Source organism: Exophiala oligosperma (assembly GCF_000835515.1).
Source record: "Exophiala oligosperma strain CBS 72588 unplaced genomic scaffold supercont1.1, whole genome shotgun sequence".
Lineage (NCBI taxonomy): Eukaryota > Fungi > Ascomycota > Eurotiomycetes > Chaetothyriales > Herpotrichiellaceae > Exophiala > Exophiala oligosperma.
The window spans coordinates 325,996-338,908 of record NW_015622818.1 but is presented as its reverse complement, the minus strand read 5'-3'; the positions used below and the strand labels follow the sequence as shown (position 1 = coordinate 338,908).

The window sequence follows — 12,913 nt, the reverse complement described above, 5'->3', positions numbered from 1 at the left end:
ATGAACAAAGCCATGCGATACGTTTCCAATACAGACAATCCAATGCCTCCTAAAACTGGACCGCTGCGTGTCCATTCCAAAAGGCAGGAGTCGGTCCGTAAGTGGTTGGAGGCGGACAGCCAGGACAATCAAGCAGTTCGAGCCTTGGTGGATCAAATTGCCAGGGAGCATCGTAACAATCGCTTATCCAATTTGTCAATTGCTGACATGGATTTTGGTGATCAAGTCGCCAGTGCCGAGATTGAGAGCGCTGCAATATGTGCGGTGGGCAACATCTGGGCAAATCTGACATCTCACAGTAGCCCGGAGCTTCTGAACTCAACTGGCGGCGATGGGAGATCTGTGTGGGCATACAAACCTGCACCGGAGTATGCAGTGGAAAGATCTCGACTCCTGACAGGCGTTGCCTCGAGTTCAAGCTTCTTCGAGGAAGAAATTGACGGATTTTACAATGCTCCTAGCCGCATTGCTCGAGATCCTAGATTTCGACCAGCAAGTAAGGATATCCTCAAGCCAAAGCCTGAAGAAGAATGGAAGCATCGCCATGAACTGTACGGTCGCCGCCGCTTGTGATGAACCGGGAAGAAGTGTGCTCCAATGCGAAAGACAAGGACGAAGGTTGTATGGTCGGCAAAACAAGAATGATGGAGCTTCCAGGGGCATAATCAATGTAACGAGGTGTCTATTAGTGCCGTTTAGACATGGCCCAGCTCTACAAGAAGCTGTGAAAAAAAAGAGGTATCTGGAGGGGAGATTGCGTGTAGAATAGAATCAAAACAGCGCCAGACAGCTTCAAACACCGACTAGTAAATTGCTTGTAAGCAATATCTGTTACCACTCAACGACCTCCACACTCTCAAAACTTCTGAGCACTGTTGAGCAGAGGCACCGCAACCCAGGCTAATGATGACTTACAACAACTACAGTCGTTGAGTGCCAGAAGGTCGTTCAATGATACCAGTACGGTACTCTATAGAGCCATTATGTGCAGGTTCCACGGTGGAGTATTTAGGTAGAAGTGACTCCAAGTCATGACATCGGCCATTCGAGAATTGATTCCGCAGTGCAGGCAAATACTGCCCGCGTCAACTACTTCTCTGGCCACCAGCTTCAACAATCGTCCCCGGCTTACCATCTCTCCCCGCCTCCCTTTTCTTCTCCCGCGAACAGTTTTTGACAACCTGTTCTGCGGCCCGCTCTCCTCCAAACTTCTTTCCGCCGTTATGGCGACCAGGTTACTGAGGCCGCAGTTGCTGCGATCCTCCCAAGCTGCGTTTGAGTGCGCCTTCTGCGCACAACGCCGGACAACCCAGTTCTCTCGAATAAGACTGCATAGTAAGATTCGACAGCCTCATCTCTCGAGGTCCTACGCCACCATCAATCCCGGGGATCCGAAGCCGCCGGAGGAGGATCCCAAGAAGAAGGACAAAGGCGACAAGACTCCTTCAGAAAAAGAGAAAGAGTCGCACAAATCACAAGATGGAGATGCAAAGTCGCAAGAGACGGCGGCCAAACAGGACCTCGTGCAGCTCAGCGAGGAGGAAACCAAACAGATCCAAGATCTCGCAAATATGATGAAGATGGGTCTGCCGAAATCCCAGGCCGCCGCCATTGACGAGGCGGTCGAGCTCATGAAGAAGGGCGGAGTACCCAAGGAGATTCAAGAAGTACTCGAGGCTCGGAGGAAAGATCCCAAACACCACATCTCACTGGCAACGGTAGTTCGATTGGTTTCGGTCTTTACAAAAATGTCCCGCATGACTCCCGAGGAGGTTCGAGAAAAGTACGGCGTGAATGCACGTTCCGACAAATCTGAGTCGACTGACGAGACACCTCTTTTCGAGCAATCCAACAAGAGTCAGGATGGCAAGCAGAAACGCAAGCAAAATGATGGACAACAGAAGGAGCAGAAGGGATCGAAATTTGAGCTCAGGCTCGACGCTGGCACTGCTATCATGGCCGCTTTTCTGAGTTATTACACCTATCGCAGTCTGTTCCCAGGGGAGAATTCGAGAGACATCACATGGCAGGAGTTCCGCACGACCTTTTTCGACAAGGGCCTCGTCGACAAATTGACCGTCATCAATCGGAATCGTGTCAGAGTTGAGCTTCATCGCTCGGCCGTGGCGAACATGTACCCTGATTCTCCCGCAGCTCGACCTAACTTCTACTACTACTTCAACATTGGTTCCGTCGAAGCTTTCGAGAGAAAATTGGATGAGGCGCATCAAGAGCTTGGCATTCCTAGCAGCGAGAGAATTCCTGTCGCCTACTCTGACGAGGTGCCTCTGAGCGCCGCTCTCTTCTCCTTTGGCCCTACCATTCTCTTCATCGGAGCTCTCTTTTGGCTGTCAAGAAGAGCGGCGTCTGGAGCTGGGGGAAACAGTGGCATCTTCGGTATTGGCAAATCCCGGGCCAAGCGCTTCAATCACGAAACCGATGTCAAGACGAAGTTCGCTGATGTCGCTGGTATGGATGAGGCCAAGCTTGAAATCATGGAGTTTGTGTCTTTCCTGAAAGACCCTTCAAGATACCAGAAACTAGGTGCCAAGATTCCTCGAGGTGCTATCCTATCTGGTCCTCCCGGTACTGGTAAGACTCTGCTGGCCAAGGCCACGGCAGGCGAATCTGGCGTACCTTTCTACTCAGTCTCCGGTTCCGAGTTCGTCGAGATGTTTGTCGGTGTAGGTCCATCCCGAGTAAGAGATCTTTTCTCAAACGCCCGGAAGAACGCGCCCTGCATTATCTTCATTGATGAGATCGATGCTATTGGCAAGTCTAGGGCGAAATCAAATTTCGGAGGAGGCAACGACGAGCGAGAGTCTACTCTCAACCAAATTCTGACCGAAATGGATGGTTTCAACACTTCAGAACAGGTGGTGGTCCTCGCTGGCACAAACAGACCTGATGTCCTGGACAAGGCCTTGATGCGTCCAGGTCGTTTCGATAGACATATCGCCATTGATCGACCCACCATGGACGGACGAAAGCAGATTTTCCAAGTTCATCTCAAAAAGATCGTAACCAACGTCGACTTGGAGTATCTGACTGGTCGTTTGTCAGCTTTGACGCCTGGCTTCTCTGGTGCCGACATTGCCAATTGTGTCAACGAGGCTGCTCTGATTGCTGCTCGTGCAAATGCGCCCTCGGTGGAGATGGACCATTTTGAGCAAGCTATCGAGCGTGTCATTGGCGGTCTTGAGAAGAAGTCATTGGTCCTATCGCCCGAAGAGAAGAAGACCGTCGCTTACCACGAAGCCGGTCATGCCATCTGTGGCTGGTTCTTCAAGTACGCTGATCCTTTACTCAAGGTCTCTATCATCCCACGTGGCCAAGGTGCTCTTGGTTATGCCCAATACCTACCTGCAGGAGGCAACGATGTGTACCTGATGAGCGTCAAGCAACTTATGGATCGAATGGCCATGACGCTCGGCGGCCGAGTCAGCGAAGAAATCTGGTTCGACACAGTGACGAGTGGTGCATCTGATGACTTCAACAAGGTCACGCGAATGGCCACGGCAATGGTGACCGAATGGGGCATGTCCTCAAAGATTGGCTACCTTCATTACAAGGACGACGAACAGAGACTTCACAAGCCTTTCTCCGAGGAGACGGCCCGGCAAATCGACCTGGAAGTCCGCCGGATCGTCGATGACGCATACAAGCAATGCAAGGATCTCCTGCTGGAAAAGAAAGACCAACTCCATGCGGTCGCGGAAGAACTTTTGAAGAAGGAGGTGCTTGTTAGAGATGACCTGGTCAGAATTCTTGGACCGAGACCGTTCGAGGACCAGGGTGATTTCCACAAGTACTTTGACAACACTGGGGGCAAGAGCGCACCGTAAGTGTCTTGATTGATGAATACATTCTAAACTACCGGCATCATAACTGACTCTCCATGTGCAGACCGCCACCACCAACCGAACAAGAAGGCCCAGCTTCAGATGAGCCTTTGCCGGGCACTCCCGCACCTGCATTCAAGCGCATTGACCGACCTGATTCTCAAATGTTCTGATCAATCTCGCGCCATTCCACCTAACTGGGCATTCTTGTATCGAGGATGTCCCGCCATCGACAAGTAACACGCGCGCCTGCACTACCGCGCAGTGAGGGGCCACCTCGTCACCGGAAAGCTAAATACCTAACGTCGTCCCACATGTTACAAAAGAAGAAGACAGCTCAGCCATTTCGATATTACGAGCTCGTCACCAGACGGTCTCTCTTGGATCGCTTGGACTGCCAAAACACGATGCTCATTCAATGTGGCTGGGCCCAGATACCGTTGGTCCTGGGGATGTTTTGGAACCAATTCAACAAGAGGGGGAACGTCTTCTGTGTATATATATTTTCCACATTTTGTCGTACCGTCGTGCTTGCCATTCAAGAGAGCGAGCGAGCGAGCGAGGGCACATGGCTTTGGGAGGGGAAAAATGCATCGCAGCGGCGTAGGACAATGTTTGAGTAGATACCGGGTCGTCCACCAGCAAGAAAGAATGGTGGAGGGACATATACCATGGAAGCAAAGAATCGCAACTTTTTTCTTAAAGAACAACAAAAAGAAACAAAAAGACATTTCGCTATGCTGTGTGTGCCTGTATTACAAGCTTTTCTCGCGCTCGTGACAAGACCATTTGGCCATTTCCCCCCCCCTTTCTTCTGTTTCTCGAAGAGATTCTAATCGACAGCCATCCATAAAGCCCTCCATTTACCTACGCCCCCTACAACAACGCCGTGCCTTGGACCCTATTCGTCGTCGCCGCCTCCCTCACCGAGATCCACACGCCCGACGCTCCACACCTCCCGCTCGTCCTCTTGCTCGTCGGAACTCAGGCCGAGCCCGCCGGCGCCGCCCTCGGCCTCGCGTCGCTCCCGGGCCTGCGCGCCCAGCCTGAGCGCCACGCGCTTGAAGTAGTCGCCCATGGGCCGCGCCTGCCCGGGGGACAACGCCTTGCCCGGGCCGGCCACGTACCGTTCCCACACGGCGGACTCCTCGTCGACGACGCCGAAGAGTTCCAGGAACGCCGCCTCGGCCGCGAGCTTGACGGGGATGACGGGGTCGCGCACGCACGCAAACACCGGCGGGACCAGCGCCCCCAGGAAGGCGCGCGCCTCGTCGGGGTGGTGCCTGGCCACCGTCCGCACGACGACCAGGGCCAGGCGGCGCGAATCAATGTCCGCCCCCGGGGCCACCACGGACGCGAGCGCCTCGACGAGGGGCCGGCACGCTTCCTCGTCGGCGACGGTCGACTCGGCCAGGAGGTACTTGCCCAGCGCGAGCACGGCATTCTGCTGCACAAAGGTGCTTTTGCCGGACAACCCGGAGACGAGAACGCTTCTCGCCTCCTCGGCGTGCGCCGACAGGATCGTGGTCGGGCTCTCGAGCAAGACGGCGTTGAGGGCGAGGATCGACGCATTGGTCGACGGTTGGACCAGGATGCGGGATTTGACCAGCGGCCCGGCCTTCTCCTCGGGGAGAACCTTGATCATGGCTCCCAGGAGTCGCGCGTTGGTGACCATCATGTTGTCGTCGTGCCCTTCGACTTGTGCATCCATCAGGCCAAGGATAGACTCGCGCGAGGCGTCGCTCATGTTCGACCCGACTTTGCTGACGACCTCCTGTAGAGCTTTGAGCATGGCGTTGCGAACACCAGCCTCCGGAGTTTTGGCTCCCGTGACCAACTCGGCAATCAAGGGGTCGACTCGAGGCGTCAGCGTGATGAGCGTACTGAGGGCTTTGGTGGCCCGCATCCGGAGTACATCGCTTGTCGGGTCGGCAATGGACTTTGTGAATGTTCTCTGCAACTGAGGGAGGAACGGTCGCAAGAATGTTGGTATCTTCTCGAGTAGCTGGTTCAGGGTAGAAAGGATGGCACACTTGACGTCCATCGATCGTTCGCCAACCACACGGATAAGTGGACCTGTGATCTGGGTCACGAATGGCTTCAGGGAGTCTGGCCCGCTACGGTCGATGATGTCGGAGATGCCCATGGCGGACTGGACCCGTTGGTCGGTAGTGCCGTTCATCAACCCTTGCAAGAATATTTGTAGGACAGGCAAAATGCCCTTTGGAAGGGCGAAGCCAGGGAGGACAGAGCCAGCAGTGCCAGCTTGTTGCAGGACCTGCCGTGTTGAGCCGACAAGAGTCTCCATCTCTTCTTTGCGAAGATGAGATTGTAACTGGCTGAGTGCGGACCAAGCGGCCTTGACAACAGCTTGATCTCTGTCGCCAAATGAAATGACGAGAACTCGGATGAGGTCTTGGTTGTACCGAGAGTAGTCGACCGCAGCAGTTGCAAAGAACGAGGCGAGATGAGAAGCTGCCACTGCTCGTCTGCGATGATCGTCGTGCTTGATCATCACTAGCATAACGCTCATTGCAGTATTCAGACCGTCATACTCATCCACCGACGAAAAGACGGCATCAAATGCCTCGTTCAGTTCCTCCAAGACTTCTTCATCCTTGCACGTGACTATATTGTCTGCCAGACTATTGAGGATGGCGGGCAACCTGCGAGTCATGCTGCCACCGCCAACCTTGGCCAACGAGGCAAGTGCTCGAGCATTGAAAGCGGTGATTGGGTTGGTCAAGAGTGTGGGTATCAGGTTCGGTAGAATGACATTGGCTCTTGTTGCCTCGGTAAGCAGGGTGAGCAAGGCAGAGAGAGCATGTTCGGCTTCCCCATCGCTGCGAAGCAGGTTGAGGAGATGGGGTAGAACCTGATCAACGGCTCGTTTGCCAAACGTTTGTTGCAAAGAGTCAAATGACTCTGCAGCAGCCTCGCGAACTTCTGGGTCAGAGTCAGTCAAGGCGAGTCGAACAATAGCGATCAATTTCTTCTCATGTTCTTCGAGGGAATCTGGCGAAGCAGCATTGACAATTTCACGCAGAGCAATACAAATGCCTTGTCTCTTGTCAGCATCTGTTGAACTCTGCAGACCTTCTTCGAGTGATGGTAACAGTGACCCGAGGACGCCTTCGCCAGCTTTGCGAATAACCTCTCCGAGAGTGTTCGCGGCGATGACTTTATGTTCCATGTTCGAGGAAGCTAGACGAGCAATGATGATTTGGGTGAGAGTCGGCACCAATTCGCGCAGTGTCCTCGGTGTAGCAACAAGAGCCTTCCAAACAGCGATAGCAGCAGCCCGAACTTGGCCGGAAGTATCGCATCTGCAAATGTACAGAGAAGACAGTACTCTGTTGCGTCTTTCTTCTCCCAAAACCTCGAGAAGAGATTGGCCAGCTTGCGTTGCCTTTTCGTCTTCTTCCTCTGCGTCTGTCTGGCCTGTAATGCCAGTAAGATTGAACAGAAGATCGCCGACCAATTCGACTGAGCTGAGACGGATACGGTAGCTGTCATCAGCCAATCCACGTTGAAGCTCTGGCAGCAGGAGGTCAATAGACTTGCTTGCGAAGTTCTTAACCAGCAATCTGCCTGCTCGAAGGGAAGTTTCACGGATGGCCTCGATATCATCAGCCAACCCAGCCAGGATGGATGGTATGATTTGCGCCAGATAATTGGCAAAGCTGTTGCCGAAGCATGCTGGTAAGAATATAAAGAGTGTCATGAAGCCTTCTCTCACTGTCGCTCTTGGACTTGCCACATTCTGTAGGATTGTTGGAAGCGTCTCTTCCAGACGAGCTGTTCCAAGTCCAGCAAGAACTTCGCTGAGGGCTTGGGCAGATCCAAGGCGATCACTTGCGCCAGTATCAGTGCGTAGTGAGGACATGAGACTAGGTATGAGATCAGGGAAAGCATCTTCACCCAGCTTCTCGACCAAACTTCCCAAAGCTTTAGCACCAGTTGCTCTTGTTGCTGGAACGGGGTCGATAGAAGCGAGGCGTAGACCTGTTACAAGGACTGGTAGGTGTGTAACAATATCCCGTTTCTCCGTAAGATGAGCAAGACTGCCAATGATTTGGGCCGCTTTCCGTTTAGTTGCAGAGCGGTCATTCAAGCCTCGTTCGAGAATCCTCACCACAAGAGCCAATGATGGCGAGTCAATGTAGTGGATGAAAGAGACCTTGATAAGGCCGTCCAGTGCCTCCTCTGTATACTTAGTGGGGTCACTGAGGGCTTTGAGCAACACATCGACAAGGCTCTTGACTTCAGGATTAGTAATGACCTCACCAAATCTCTTTAAGCTGCTGTTGGCGGCAGCGCGTACTTCTTTGTGGCTGTCTGTCAATACTGCCGTTAGGGGCGGAATGATCTCAGGTAGACTTGTGGCCAACTGCTGAGGATCGAGGTATGCCATTGCACCAAGCAAGTCGCACGCTCCCTTTTTGCTTCGCCATTGCGTCTCGTCCAAACCATCCAACAGTTGAGGCAGTACGCGCCGGACTCCGAAAGAGCTCAAACTGGCAAAGCACGTCTTTGCTGTATCTAGAGTGGCTTCACGCACAGAGGCTGCAGGATCGCCGAAGCAGGTCAACATTTGAGGAAGCACTTCGATCACATAGGGCTCGAAAGTACGTCCAAGGAGCAGTGACATAAGCTCAAAAGCCATCATTGCACCTTGACGTTGATCGGGGCTTTTCTTGTTCTCTGATGCACTCCGGAGTGTAGACATTACTCTATGCTGTCGCAGAGCCACTACACCCTTGCCCTTTACGACACCAGCCAGACCATAGGCGGCGCCTCTGCGTGCTGCATACTTCTTAGAGTTCAAGAGAGTGTCGAGCAAGGCAATTATGTAAGGACCTGCATCGACAGCACTCGGTCGGACCAGGGGGGGCAAGCAATTTGCGACGGCGTACTGAACAGACTCCGATGGCGTGCTGAGTGTCTCCAGGAGCTTTTGTATGACATTTTGAGTTCGTTTGTCACCATCAGGAAGATGTCGTGCCAGCGAGCCGTACAGAACGATGACAGCTTCGTTGACCCAGTCTGCTTCTTGCGTTGCTTTATCTGGGCCTTGCAACACGTCTTCAAAGATATGCATCAATGGTTCTAAGCACTCTTTACCTCGTGCAGCAACAAGGGCAGTACCAGCATCGACCATTTCAGTACGCACAGTAGGGTGACGGTCAGCAAGTGCGCCCTCAGATACCATGAATTGCATAAAAGGGATAAGTGCGCTTTTATCGAGTACAGTACTGAGCTCTTTGAAGGCCAGAGCAATTCCGCTTCGTCGTTCCCATTGATCAACTAGCTCTCCCCGTTGGACTATTCCGAACTTGTCACGTTTTGGCACCAATGGTTGCGCTTCAACGCGGTAGGACTCCTCTAGACCATTTAGTACGGTCTCTGTCTTGGAAGGTGCTTGCAGGAGTGCTTGTGCCAGCGCTTTCGAAGCTGCAAGTCTTGTTGACCGTGCGGTAGAGGATAAGAATGGAGGTATTTGATCGATCATGACCTCGGTTATCCCAAAATCGTGTTCTTGCCAGATAGTCAGAGCTGTGTCTGCGTTTTCATCTTCTTCGTCTTGACACGAGATCCAGATGTGAACCGAGTAATCGATATCAGACAGATCAATTTCTGACTGTATTGCTTGTAGAAGAGCAGCACGGACAGAAGATTGAGGTAATGTCACTGATGAGAGAAGGATATCTCTTTCTTCTCCAGTCAGGTTGTCCGAAATTGATCGACAGAAATCAAAGAGGCAGTCTTTAATAATCCGGTAGTGCTGGTTATATGTCTGCATGGCTTTGATAAGATGGCGTAGGATATCGGCCCGAGGAAGTTGCTCATCAGCTCCGGAACCCATCTGGAATGATAGAAATTCCAATGCAAGCAGAACCTGTGCGTCAGCATCTTCTCCTGCGACTTCGCCAACCCGACCATTCTCCAAGACTTGGAAAATAAGTGGCAGAGCGTAAGCGGTGCTTGCAGTGTCAAAAGGGCGTTGCTCTGCCGCAAATCTCAGTCTGTATAGTACCCTTGTACCTAATTCCGCAAGAGGTTCTACACAAAGATGCTCTGGAACATTAGAGGTTCGAAGAGATCTGAGCGTTGCTACGCCGATGAATTGGCGCAGTGATCCTAATCGATCCGAGACTTTGGTAGAGCAGGCGAGATAGGCGGTAACAAGTTCATCGTCCACGATAAGAGACGCTCCAGCTTCAAGAGCACGTGTCAGAGTAATAATAGCTGGAGACATCCAGAGCCGTGCATCAGTTGGTGGACCGCGAGCAAGACCTTCGATGAATTTTGCACCTCTTCTGATTCTGTAAGAGACGGATCTCAGCTTGTTTCGGACGGTCTTTTCGTGAGAAAGCTGAGCATCGACTTTTGCTTGTTGATCTGGAGTCAGCTTTTTCTGAGGAGCACCTTTCTTCTTGGCTAATTGTTGACGTATCTCCTCTTCCCACTTTAGTACATCGTAATCCTTCTGATTCTTATTGTCCAAGACAGCATTTGTTTGCTGACCAAGAACGTCTACAACCAAGGCTCCTTCCGGAGACCGGGCTATCAGCGCTTCTGTAGGACCAGTATTTTCAAGATCTATGGTAGCGAGATCTTGACGGAACTGTTGGATCAATGCCGGGGTAAATGTCTCCGGAGCCACAAAAGCTAGCGTAGCTGCAGCATTGCACGCAGCAATTTCGAAAACATTCAGAGGTGCAAATTGAGTTCCTATGAAATGTGAAAGGAGTTCCGCAAACACAGCATCCTGATGTTGCTCAACCAACTTGCCAGGGTCAACGCCAATGCCAAGACAGGTTGTGATCCAGTCTGCCTTTGCGATCAACTCCGGGCGGAGCAGGACAGTTGTGGATATTGATTGCTGTTCCAAGATTCTCCGCGAAACGTTCTGCCCTAGGGTCTTGTCTTTGGTCGGAGATATGCATTTGATAGCTTGAAGTATTCGATTATCACTCAAGGGCACATCCTCTTCATATTTAATGATTAGATCCGTTGAACGAGATTTGAGTACGTCCCAGATACCCAACACGACGCTTTGTCCAACAGAAGCGGGCTTGTCGAGATACGCTTTTGATAGCGCAGCTGCGGTCTCTTTACGCACATTGGAGTCAACTTCTGGCGTGAGCAACAAGTGTAGAATTGCCCTGGCCCAGGCTGTCTTTGCGTCTCCCGAGGCGTTCTCGAGCTCTGAAGCTGCAGTAACAAGAGCAGCTAGAGCCCAGCGATTCTCCTCGATGGAGGTGAGTCTCATGTAGACCTTGGGATTCAGTAACAGTGAAATCTTCGGCTCAGTATCGAGTAGATGTCGTCTTAGATCATCGTAAGATTTTGACTTGTACGCGTCCGTCCGCAGAAGTGGCGAGTCTAGCAGTGCAGGTAGGCCGAATGCTGCTGCAACGTAGCCATTTTGGACTGCAGGCATTGGGTTAGGAGCAATCTCCCCATGAACATCTTTCAATGCCTTTAAGGCTGCGTGGACAAATTCTTGCGAGGTGCTATCTGAGGGAGCATTTTCCAGTCCCCTGAGCACATTGGAGATGAACAGAAGCCAAGATTTGCGAAAATTAAGGCGTTTCTCAGTGCAACCTTTCAGGATGGGCTCAGACAAGGCCTTGTCAATTGCCGATAACGCTAGGATAGCTTGCAGATGGGGAACAACTGCTGTGAGTTCTTTCCTCAGAGCACCTTCATTCGCTTCCTTAGCCGCCGCAACTGTGAGAGCCTGCGCAATGACGGGTGAAGTTTTAACCTCTCTAGGCACGATTTCAAGAACTTCAGAAATAATTCCGCGCATTTCGAAACTTGCAGCCTTTGAGGACTTCAGAGCTGCTGACAGCTCCACAGCCATTTTGTGGAGTGCATCAGCATTCCCACCTCTTCTCACCAGCGCCAATAACGCTTTTCCAGCACCTTCACGAATGGTGGCATTGGTAGAATTCATGGCGGAAATGAGAGGTTTGACGAGTTTCGATGCAAGGAGATCTGAGATATCTACCTTCTCGGGGAGATACGAAGCAAGCGCTTCGACTGGGCCCTGAAGAATGGCTTCAGGAGACCGAAGTATAGCCTTTTCAATAGCAGGTACCACTGCTTCGCTCATGTCTTTCAGTGTGACATATTCCATGAAGAAGTCGCGAATTCCCAGAGCTTCGTGTGCGGGCACAGGGGTTTTGGAGCCAATGACAGTTTTAACATAGAAGTCGAGTATCTGCTTGCTCGAGGATTGGAGCTGCGCATGCCGTTCCGGTATGCGGGAGCTCACACCTGCAATGATTCCCACGTATGGTGCGTAGCTTGCAGTCGCATCAGGTGCACAAACGACATTCTTGAGAGCGAGCTCGAGAGCTGGCTCTCCGAACTTTTCATTTTTGAAGACATCCCGCAATCCTCTTCTGGCCACTGTGACGGCAGAATGCTGTACTCCACCGCGGACATCTTGATCCTCACATTTGTCGACAAGTCGAGCAGAAGCCACGCATATCTTCCCGAATAACAAGTCGAATGCTTTCTTGTTATGTAGACTTTCTTGCTGGGCAATGCAACCCCATTCCAGTAGTACAAAGGCATTTGTGGAGGCGATTCCAGACTTCTGACTCTCTTGCAGCAAAAAGTTGATGACAGCAGGGTAGGTAGTGTCAGCTGAAGTCGGGATACGAAGATAGGCTCGGAGGCATAACTGAACTGCGCGACGGGATTTCCGGTCAACGTAACGCGGGTAGGTCGCAAGAAGTATAGGTAGTATCTTTAATGTGTCCGGGGACGTTGTTTCGTTGTCTGCTTCGTCATTAGTCTAGTCATGTCTTTGGTCTGCAGGTAACGCACCCGAGCCTTGAATCTCGTGCAACAATTTCCGTAGAGCCTCAGTACGCAGACTGGTAGAACTGCTTTTGAGAGCGGCAATTTGGGCTGCCAGAGCCTCTGGGGAATCGGAGAGTGAAATGTCCCCCATGACCCATGTGTTGAGCCTGTTTATTTGAATCGGACGCCGCTGGCGGGACGTGGCCCTTTCAATGTCGGACGACCAAAATTCTGGATAGATGGAGTTG

The 12,913-nt window shown here is 52.0% G+C and overlaps 2 protein-coding genes across 2 annotated transcripts; one reads left to right on the top strand and one right to left on the bottom strand.

The window, feature by feature from the left end:
• Positions 1 to 1,069: 1,069 nt before the first annotated feature.
• On the top strand, positions 1,070 to 4,578 carry PV06_00117 (uncharacterized protein). The gene is made up of 2 exons (XM_016400583.1): positions 1,070 to 3,841; positions 3,907 to 4,578. Exons 1-2 carry the CDS (start codon positions 1,224 to 1,226, stop codon positions 4,013 to 4,015), a joined length of 2,727 nt encoding a protein of 908 aa, XP_016267636.1. The 5' UTR covers positions 1,070 to 1,223; the 3' UTR covers positions 4,016 to 4,578.
• Positions 4,576 to 12,908, bottom strand: PV06_00116 (uncharacterized protein). Its single transcript, XM_016400582.1, has 2 exons — positions 12,690 to 12,908; positions 4,576 to 12,641 (listed from the first exon to the last, which is right to left on the bottom strand). The coding sequence occupies exons 1-2, from the start codon at positions 12,814 to 12,816 to the stop codon at positions 4,744 to 4,746; spliced, it is 8,025 nt and encodes a 2,674-aa protein (XP_016267635.1). The 5' UTR covers positions 12,817 to 12,908; the 3' UTR covers positions 4,576 to 4,743.
• Positions 12,909 to 12,913: the final 5 nt, after the last annotated feature.

Coding starts and splice junctions, on each gene's coding strand:
- PV06_00116 (XM_016400582.1), bottom strand. CDS start 12,816: ATGGGGGACATTTCACTCTCCGATTCCCCAGAGGCTCTGGCAGCCCAA. Junction 12,642..12,689: donor GCACGAGATTCAAGGCTCGG/GTGCGTTACCTG, acceptor ATGACGAAGCAG/ACAACGAAACAACGTCCCCG.
- PV06_00117 (XM_016400583.1), top strand. CDS start 1,224: ATGGCGACCAGGTTACTGAGGCCGCAGTTGCTGCGATCCTCCCAAGCT. Junction 3,842..3,906: donor ACTGGGGGCAAGAGCGCACC/GTAAGTGTCTTG, acceptor CTCCATGTGCAG/ACCGCCACCACCAACCGAAC.